At 40.8% G+C, this 9,690-nt stretch overlaps 1 protein-coding gene across 2 annotated transcripts; it reads left to right on the top strand.

Moving 5' to 3' along the window:
* The first annotated feature begins 330 nt into the window (after positions 1-330).
* On the top strand, positions 331-9,259 carry tcp11l2 (t-complex 11, testis-specific-like 2). Of its 2 annotated transcripts, none has more exons than XM_069164902.1 (10): positions 331-431; positions 2,962-3,142; positions 3,360-3,492; positions 4,306-4,426; positions 4,997-5,220; positions 5,356-5,492; positions 6,077-6,249; positions 7,367-7,548; positions 7,684-7,856; positions 7,993-9,259. In XM_069164902.1, the coding sequence occupies exons 2-10, from the start codon at positions 2,974-2,976 to the stop codon at positions 8,253-8,255; spliced, it is 1,575 nt and encodes a 524-aa protein (XP_069021003.1). In that variant the 5' UTR covers positions 331-431; positions 2,962-2,973; the 3' UTR covers positions 8,256-9,259. The 2 variants fall into 2 exon arrangements, with proteins under 2 accessions (XP_069021003.1, XP_069021004.1); XM_069164903.1 differs by lacking the exon at positions 331-431 and adding an exon at positions 1,062-1,170.
* Positions 9,260-9,690: the final 431 nt, after the last annotated feature.

Below are 9,690 nucleotides of genomic sequence, written 5' to 3'. Positions count from 1 at the left end.
ATTATGATTATTATGCCCTTAGGTATATATGTGCTCTACTTTGAGCACACTGAGGTCACGTCCGTAAACAAAAACGTCCCACGTGAACATGGATGGAGCAGAGAGGAGCGCACCATTTCAACTAAGGGTGATACAGTGTAAAAATCTTGCAAAATTGTATATTTATCGATCTAAAAATGTATATTTACCCCTATATGTACTCTTTAAAAGTTATGTTCAAGTGTTTCCATAAAAGCATTTCATTTTCATGTATTCGCATTTGTTTGGCAGTTGAACACCCCTACGGACGAGATGGTTTCGCCTGTTTTGCCCTTAGAGCCAGCTGGGAGAGAAGGACCTTTAAAAAGAGACACGAACAGCTCAGGACCGCCGCGAGTTTTCACTTCAGCGCTGAGCTGGCGTCGGTCTCCCTTTCCGGAGACTTAATAGAGGTAAAAGTCGCTTTTGTTCAGCACATTTTCACGTGTTCGTGGTTGTGACTCACTTCCTCGTTGGCTAACTTTAACGTTGGTGTCGCTTTGTTGTAGAGCGGAAACAAAATAGTCTTCGAAGAGTCCAACTAACAGCGAGCATGTCCGTTTTAATGTCACGGTACAGCTGCTATGTGTTATTAAAAACCAAATTAATCATTTATAAATATCAATTATTCTTTATTATTCTTATTATCTTGTGGCTGCACAGCCGCAGGATTCAGTCAGGTAACACAATACAGTTTACAGTGTAAACAACAGATGAGTCTGACAGCTACAACACATTTCGCCTCTCGTAATAACGTTGGACTTGTTGTCGTGGGTCTCATTAAAACGCACTGTAAATGTACGTGGAGTTGTTGTTTTGGTCTGCAGCTCGGATCACGTGTACCCTGTTCTTACGTGTGTGTGGATATTTCTTTATCCATGTGCACTGCGATGTAACCAAAGATGTCCCATGTAGTGGTGAGCGACAGGGAGCTGCAGCCAGTAAGGAGAGTCCCCGTGTGGATGGCCCGGCCTCCTTGATCCACTGCTTTGTTTACTTTACACTGCAGTCAACCCCGCATCTCAGGAGCCCGTCTTTGTCTCTGCAGGAGTTGCTGTAACGATATGTAATCTGCATTCGAGTACCTGTTCCCTCTTGAAAATACATTTCCTTTGATTGCTGATTTGTTTACATCCAAAACACCTGGGCAAGGTATAGAAATATTCTTCCAGATATATTGTTATCACATTCCAATGCTGCATGTCAGTCTTCTGTGTACTCCAAATACTGATTAATCAATATCATTCTTAATGCTTCTTAACATTCGCTTCCTACACATATTTGTGAAGTGTTTTGGTTAAAAGCTCCTACTTTTGCGTTGGTGATCTGTTATAACGGCGTAACACCAAACGCGCAAACTACTTGGGAGAGGCTTTCTCAGAATGAAGCAGCAGATGTACACCTAATCCGTAATCAGTTTTCTGGACTGCACTGCTTTCATCCCTCCAGATAATCGTGGAAAATTGGCCCGGTGCGTTGCTCTGACCTAGCTGTCAAGTCTAGCAGATAATGCAATGAGCGAGCTGCGGATATAGCAGGGGTACACATAAGTCGCGCACTCCCCGCACACATCATCCTCACCCCCTCAGGCTATCTTTAAACCACAAGAGCTGCCAGGGAGGGTGCATTCGTTTTTGGCAGCAGATAACTCTAGGGACAGGAACACCCAAGTGTCATCCCGCCAGCACTGTATGTCTTTGATAATATTAGAAAGGCAGAGGTCATGCTTAGTCGTAGGTGTTACAGTAATAAAGATCTTACTACTTAAATTTAGCCAAGTGTGGTGATTTGTGTTTTTATTGGCGAGTGCTTTTAGCTTGATTCATGGTTTAACTTAGTTTGTTTTGGGGTTTTTTTTTAGCTCATATTCGTTTCTTCATTACAAATGGCACCTTTCTTCTGCTTGACAATCTATTTGTGTGGAAGGCAGACAACACAGGGACAGGTGTAATGGGATCGGTTTGACGGTTGAGAAGCCCTCTGTTGTCCCACGTTGCCCTGGAGACACAATTGATCTCAGACAGACGGACACAGGGTCCCTTTCATCTTCAAGGAATACAGGTTTTTGTTTAAACCTATGTGGACGTGGGTTCTGTTTGTGTGTAGACTTTGGATGGGGTTGTAACCCCGGTGGCAGAAAAACAAACACGTAACCAGTGTTTTTCCATTGAATTGCTTCATGCTCTGTCAGCGAGTTTAATAAGATGTTAGTGTTGAAACTCTGCACAAAAAGGCTGCTATCTCTGTTTCCATGGTGACTGGCCTGCCAGCTGTTTTATTGAGCGCGCCTGGTGTTTTTGTTACACTCTGTTAACTGCATTGGCAACGACGACTCTTACTTCGATGAAAAATGTGCGTTCTCTCTCTGGCAGTCACATGCTCACTCTCCCATTCATACAAGCGCAAGTAAATTAAGGTAAAGCTTCATCTGGGACTCTGAGATAGTTTACATAGGATTTCCTCAAAATTAACTACAGTGTCTGTGTATATATTCACTAAGGAACATCTCATCCCTTGTAAACATTTGCATCATTCAAATAGCTTTTGGACAACAACAAAACTATACGTTGCAGAGAACAAAGTACCCGGCTTGAACAACCCAAACAATACAGCTCAGTTGGATTATTTGGTTTGTTTTGGTCTTTTTGTGGGATTTCTTCATATTGATGTAATATCGCCACATCAGAGATCTTTTTTTTTTTTTTTTTTTTTTTTTAATTTTTTTTTTATTGTTTTTGTAGGTGTCTTTCAGGAACTGCTAAGAACTACAGTTTTCTTAACGATAATTCGGTCTAAACTGGTTTCTTCCAAGTTTTTCTGAAAACATTAACATATCCATTGATTTCAGACTTGCTGTTTGAGTTTGACAAAGTGTTAAGAAATGGCTTTGTGTTTAAGTTACTGTCAACAAGCTAAGAGTCATTACCACCTTCTCGTGTGCAGCCGTAACCCAAGATGCCTCTAAATGATGAGCGACTCACCTCCACGTCCAGCGGTGAGGACCAAGGCAGCGATGTGGACTCGTCGTCGGACCGCTGCGACAGCATGACGTTGACCAGCGACCTGGACTGCTCGCGCGAAAGCTTCACTAGCGACTCCTCCAGCAAGCATTGCACGCCCTCCTGTGAGTTTGGTCCCCTCGACCCTTTGCTGGTTTGGTTTCTGCACAGAGTCAGGCTTGATTTTGAAAAAGTATATTTACAATGCTGTATTGTTTGTACGTGTTGTTAGGTTTCCAGTATTTTATCAGTAGTTACATGTTATCATGCAACTTTAATAGATTAACACAAACTCTTGTTTGTCAAGTTACGAAGTTGTTGTTCAATGTTTGGTTTCCACAGCAAGCCCGCCCAAAACTATAACCCTGGATGAAGTCATGGATACTGCGAAAGACCTGTTCAATCTCAGCATTTCCCATGAGATCACTGTGAACCCCAGTTTCCATGTGGACCGAGATAGCCTTCGTCAGGACGGGTATACACTAAGCTTAAAAAAGAACTTTGGTCTCCATTCGTGCACATGCCATTATGTTTTGTAGATTAGTAGTGAACCTAAATATAATTTTATCATATAAAGGATTTAAGAAAATGTTTAATAATGCAAATGACTTGATTACACAAGCTTTGCTGACTAATAACATAATTTTTTTAGGTTTATACCATTGATGCCTCTCACTTAACGCTGTTATCAGTCATGTTCACAGACATTTAACTTGAAATTCGGAACATGTTCGTGATCGGAGAGGGCTGCTAGTGGTATCTATGCTTTATACAAATATAGAGCTTTACAGAATTAATAAAAATGTGTAATTCTCATGAAAGAAGACTGTTATCACCAAGGATGAATGTGAGTCTTGTTTTACTTACAGTTGAATAGCTGGTGACTGAGACTGCAAAAAAGCAACACCATTATTTGTGTCTCAACTGCCCAGAAGTTCACACAAAAGACTGATGAAATATTTAAATAAGAAAACAAGAACAGCTTCAGAAATTGTGGCGAACTCTAACAAACACAGTACCGAGAAGAGGGAGCACACTGTTACAAATGTAAACTAACCAAAAGGGACAAAGTGTAGATGCACAGTTTATTAGGACTTGTCTACTAATGCTTATGATTGGCGTGGAACCACAAAACATTAACTTCTGTTTCCTCCTTTAAAGGTAATTTAGTTACTTTAGAGTAAAGGTGAATCTAATGAATTCAGTTGAGTTGTTTCAAAGCGAACCGGGAGTTTGCAAAACTAAAACTCCCCTTTCTGTTTTTCTTTCTTTTTTTTTTTTTTTAAAGTTTACTGAAGGTAGTTCGTGATAATCTCCACAAGGCATTCTGGGACATCCTGGAGGCTGAGTTGAACAACGACCCGCCTGAGTATGAACAAGCCATCAGATTATTGGGGGAGATCAGAGAGGTCAGTACACACAATCTGATGCTCACTGCTTCACTACATCTGTAGGAATTATTTATTATTATTTTTTATTTTATTTAAGCAGCTCCTTCAGTGGCAGACTGCTGCACCCTCAGTGCAGGAAAGAGCGCTACCGCAGGTCGTTTGTTCCAACGGCTATCAGACTATTCAACACCACCCTAAAATAACTTTGCACTGTTCATTTCATTTCGTAGCACCTGACACTTTTCCATTCATCCCAAGCTGTATTTATTTATTTTAATTAAATTGTATTTGTTTTTGTGTATATAGTCTGTGTATGTGTATTTATTCATTGCTCTTATTTTTTTTCTAAAATAATTATTTTTATTCATCTTATTTTATGTATACGTATTTATAAAAAATTTTCATATTGTGTGCACCTTTTTTGTGGTTCTATGCTGTTGTGATGACTAAATTTCTCCATTGTGGGATTAATAAAGTCTAAATCTAAATCTATTACCACATTGCTCTGGCTGAAGAAGATAACTGAGCATTTTTTTAATTTTTTTATTATGATATTCAAAAATAAACTTTTTTTCCCTCAATGCACAGATCTTACTGTCGTTCCTTAATCCGGGTGCTAATCGGATGCGGACTCAGATCATGGAGGTGCTGGACATGGACCTGATTCGTCAGCAGGTTGACAACGACGCGGTTGACATCAAGGGGCTTGCCTCTTACATTATCACCACCATGGGCAAGATGTGTGCACCAGTGAGGGATGAGGAAATCAAGAAGCTAAAGGAAAGCCCAGAGAACATAGTGACACTCTTCAGGTAACTACATAACTTTGGTTTCGATGCTGCTATCAAACATTTATTACCAAAGAAAAATGCATAAACTGTGACTTTTCTTATTTATGTACATTAAAAGAAGCAAGGTAACTCCTGTGGCTTGTTTCTACACATTAGGGAGATATTCCGTGTGCTGGACCTGATGAAGGCGGACATGGTCAACCATTCAATTAAGAGCTTAAAGCCGGTGCTGGCTTGCCACGGTGTCGAATATGAGAGGGCACGGTTTCAGAGCATCCTGGATGCAGTACCCAGTAAGTTCACAATAACACATTCTTCTATATATAGCTGTTCTCTCATATAACCTCTGGACAACGTCCCGAGAATCAGGCCTGGACATTGTCTGGAGCTGCGCTTTTCGTGCACACAAGTAGAGATTCTATGCGGCACACGGTTTCACCTGCTGGAAATACTCGATGTGGTTCAGGCGATGTAAAGCATGCCCACTCGTTCGCTGTGAATTCTCTGGACAAAAATTTACTCTATTCCTGTGAGTTTAATTGGACATTGCACAGACTCTGTACCATGAAGCCGGCAGGGTAAAGTCTGTTTAATGTCTGATCCTACCGATTCAATCATTTGCCCTCTCACGTGAAGCTCCTTTGGGTAATGTCTGCTCAGGGTTGCAGTTCATGTGTGAAAGCAGCTTACATAACTTGCCGCATTACAGAAAATATACTCGTATGTAGTTAGGAATTTGTTGCTGACAAACAGAATCTGACAGAATTTAAGAATATGATATTTTGTATGAGAAAGTCCTAGAATTACACCACAAAACAACGTGAAAGAAAAATCTGAAATACCACTACGATATTGAGTTACTGTGAAACTTCCTCAGATTCTTTAGACCGCACCACCTCCTGGATGAAGTCAGTGCTGGAGGAGCTGCTGTCAGCCGCCGTCCCTCAGGAACAGAAAGGACAGCCACCGGTGCCCGGGCCTTTCCAGATCCTCAATGCTGCCTTCCTCCGCATCCTCACATGGGACTACAATAAGAACCTACTGCCCGAGGTAATGGCTTGTATTTGTATATGCAGTTAAGAGAAAGAGATTTTACGAAGGGCTTTTTGAACTGAGACTGTTCCTGTTTGCGAGCAGAGCAATTTTAGTATTCCAAGTTATGTCGCTTGATCAACATCGGCACCTGAGTCACACACATTTTTATGACCACTGGTCTGGGCGCAGCTTAGATTTCACCGTAGACATGAGCAGAAAGAGCACATCGAATAGTGTGTCAAACTCAGGAAATCGTCAACAGAGACCCTTGAAATGCTTCAGAAAGCCGACACACAGAAGCAATGAGCCGGGAGAGGTGGAAGGAGAGGGAGCAGGAGGTCGCTGTCCAAGACCCAAAGCCGGTGTTTCAGGTCAGAAGCACAACCAGGTGGGTTTTCTTTGACACCCGAGGTGGTTGTGCACCCGTACGTCTGTCACCCGGGGACTGACTGTCAACGCCGAGAGCTACCGTGACGTTCTGAAGCATCCGAGCGGAAACATCCGATGCAAACGACCTGAACTGTGGCGCGATGGCGTTTTGGTTCTCCGACATGAAAAGGTGCCCGATCACAGCGTTTCTCGCCCACAACAGCACAATCGTTGCTTTCTACCACCCTTATTAGCTCCCTGTGACTTCTCTCCCAAAAAATGTGACGCAAAATTTGATGTGCGAACTCTCTCCGCAAGTTTCAGGTCCATGGTGACATCGCGGCTGCACACATACCAGTGAGCAGAAAAACAGGTGAAGCTTAGGTGCTGGTGTTGATCAAGCGATGTAATACTGTAATGAATACTGTAGGTATAACCTCTGAAGGTTATAACCTCCCTCTACTCTGTGCACATCACGGTACTATGCTCTGTTCGCGTGTAACGGTAGCAATCTTGGAACTTTTTGATCGTCCCTCGTATAACATTTCAATTTCTCTGCTCTTTATGTGTGAAATATATATATATATATATATATATATATATATATATTAATATACCTCTTGACAGTTTAAGATAAAAGTTTAGAAGACATTTAGACAGTTTATGCTTGGGAGGTGATGCTTATACATCTAAATATTTTGCGTGACCTGAGGGCATGTTCCACCCTTTATGTGGCCGTGTGTGTTTTATGGATCTCCTTTAGACGTTGGTGACAGATGAGACGCGTCTTCAGGAGATTCAGTGGCAGCTTCAGCGGAGTCAGGCGGTGAATGAGGTGCTGCTCATCATCTTCAGCACCATCGGAGGCCCTATCGAGGGTCTGCCCTCCCTGTCTGACCGCCTGAAGAAGATGATCAGTGTGCTGTTGGATGGGATGCACAGGCCGTCAGTTCCCTTTTTATTTTATCCCTCATAAATCCACAAATTTACATTAAATCCACTATTACAGATTATCTAAGATCTTGCTCACATGAAACATTCGATCGTACCCGAAACGCACTTCTCCCTCTATGTCTACAGGGACTTTAACCTCGAAAAGTCACTGGAAGGCGTCAGCGCTCAGATCTGCTGTGAGCTCAACAAGTCTTTAACAGAGAGGGACTACCCTGCACTGAGCCCAGCGCTGCAGACCACCCTCACGGGGCAGATCTGCAGCATCACCCAGAAGGACAATCCCATCCGCACTCTAGTTGGTAAGTTAGAGTGAGCTGGGGTGACTGTGACGTGAAGAGTCTGTACCATAAAGACTATTTTAATTGGAAGAGAAATGTGCGTTGGTACGAGTGTATTAAACTTGTCTCACTTTCTACGTTTTGTTTTTTTCTGCAGAGGATCGTGTGCAGCAGTACTTCAAGGCGCTCATCTGTGACCCCAAACCCCGGGTCAAACTTGAACAGGTACCAGCTGGCTTGGCCGCTGTCAAGCCTGAACTAGCAATGTTGGGAGCAAAGTTCATCTCCCTGGTCAACTACAACAAGGCTGTCTATGGACCTTTTTATGCGGACATCATCAGGAAGCTTATGTTCAGCAGCAGCCCAGCAGCAGGACGCCCTCCTCAGGACACCGCTCAGGACTCTGTCGTCTCCAATTAAAAGCAAGATCTGGCTCATGCAGTTGAAGGAGTCTGTTTTTCTACCAGAAACAACTAAAGCTGAGGAAGTGTGTTTGTGTGCGTGTGTGTGTCGGGGGGGAGGCAGCTGCGGACATGTCAAAAGTTGATTTGAGCACTGTCAAACTGGTTGTTTTAGTAGAAAGAAGGAAAGAAAAGGCACAAACTACAAGGAAAAAAAACAGTGTTACAATGATCCATTTTTCAACCGCATGGTGACACCTCATTTCATAATTTTTTTTTTTTAATTATTTAGGAGGCAGTAAATAAGAGATAAAAAGTAAAACCATATAATTCATACAGCAAGTTTTATAAATCAAAGAAGAAGAAGCTTATATATTTAGAATAATAGCAGAGTAGCATTTCAGATTCTTTACAAAGAACAAGTTCTTTATAACTGTTCAAGATAACTATATATTGTCATAGTAAGTGCCACATTTCATTATATTAATGTAAAACATGAGGGAGTCCTTTATCCATGAAGTTAATACTTGGATTGTTGTCCTTACCATTTTTTATTTTTTTGTATCAGCCAGAGAACTAAACGCTCTGCATTGTTTTTAATCCACTCTGCGTTATAATTTCTCGAAGAAGGAAATAGCATTTGTCTGCATGAGTAGCTTTGTGTTGGGGTTTGGTCATTTGAGTTCTTACTTCAAGTAATTAGTTGTAATATTTCTCATGTTGTATGTTCTGTACTTTTACTTATTATCTGCCAGTGGACTTATATTGATTTTGTCGCTATATTCTTGTTACATTTTGAGGTACTGCAGTTTTTACGGTATTGTTGTGTTGGCTGTTGGAACGTGTAGAGAAATTAAAAGTTGCTGAACTCAAAAGTGACTTTTGTTGTCCAGAATTTCCAGCGGAGCTAAAATTGCACAAAGAACAGAGGTTATGTTAGTTTTACAGAAGTTTACATGAAAATGTATTGTTCTTTCTTTTCGTCTGTAACACAACTAATATAATAAAACTTTAAAAAGAAAATTAAGCATGAATTTGTGACGCATTAAACTTGACATAAATATGATTTTTTTTCACAAGAATAATGTAAAAATACATTACGTAAAAGATAATTACAAATACAGTGGATTACAGGGAACAGAACATCTTAAAACATGGATACAATAGTATAAATATGTGAAATAAATCATTTACAGTCTTAATAGAAAGCTAGGCTTCAACCCTAACACTTAAATTTCTATTTTATCCTTTTACTAGTTATAAGGATATTACATATATACAAAAACAAAATAGACATAAAAAGTCAGGTGTATTTGAGCACAGAACATTATACCATAATACATACTATTAATGCAGAGGGATTAATAGTATGACATACAAATTTTTATATCACAAAGATCAGACCCGTGATTAGAAATAGTTGTTAGTTAATGATCAACAACCTACAATACAAA

Source organism: Embiotoca jacksoni, unplaced genomic scaffold (assembly GCF_022577435.1).
Source record: "Embiotoca jacksoni isolate LCO1_2020_lvr unplaced genomic scaffold, fEmbJac1.0.p SCAF_32, whole genome shotgun sequence".
Classification (NCBI taxonomy): domain Eukaryota; kingdom Metazoa; phylum Chordata; class Actinopteri; family Embiotocidae; genus Embiotoca; species Embiotoca jacksoni.
Note: the sequence above shows the minus strand (reverse complement) of the source record. Positions and strands in the feature narration are given on the sequence as shown.

Excerpts from the sequence above, each read along its gene's own strand:
- tcp11l2 (XM_069164902.1), top strand. The coding sequence starts at position 2,974 with ATGCCTCTAAATGATGAGCGACTCACCTCCACGTCCAGCGGTGAGGAC. Across the intron at positions 5,221-5,355 it reads AACATAGTGACACTCTTCAG|GGAGATATTCCGTGTGCTGG; the intron begins GTAACTACATAA and ends TCTACACATTAG. Across the intron at positions 5,493-6,076 it reads CATCCTGGATGCAGTACCCA|ATTCTTTAGACCGCACCACC; the intron begins GTAAGTTCACAA and ends AAACTTCCTCAG.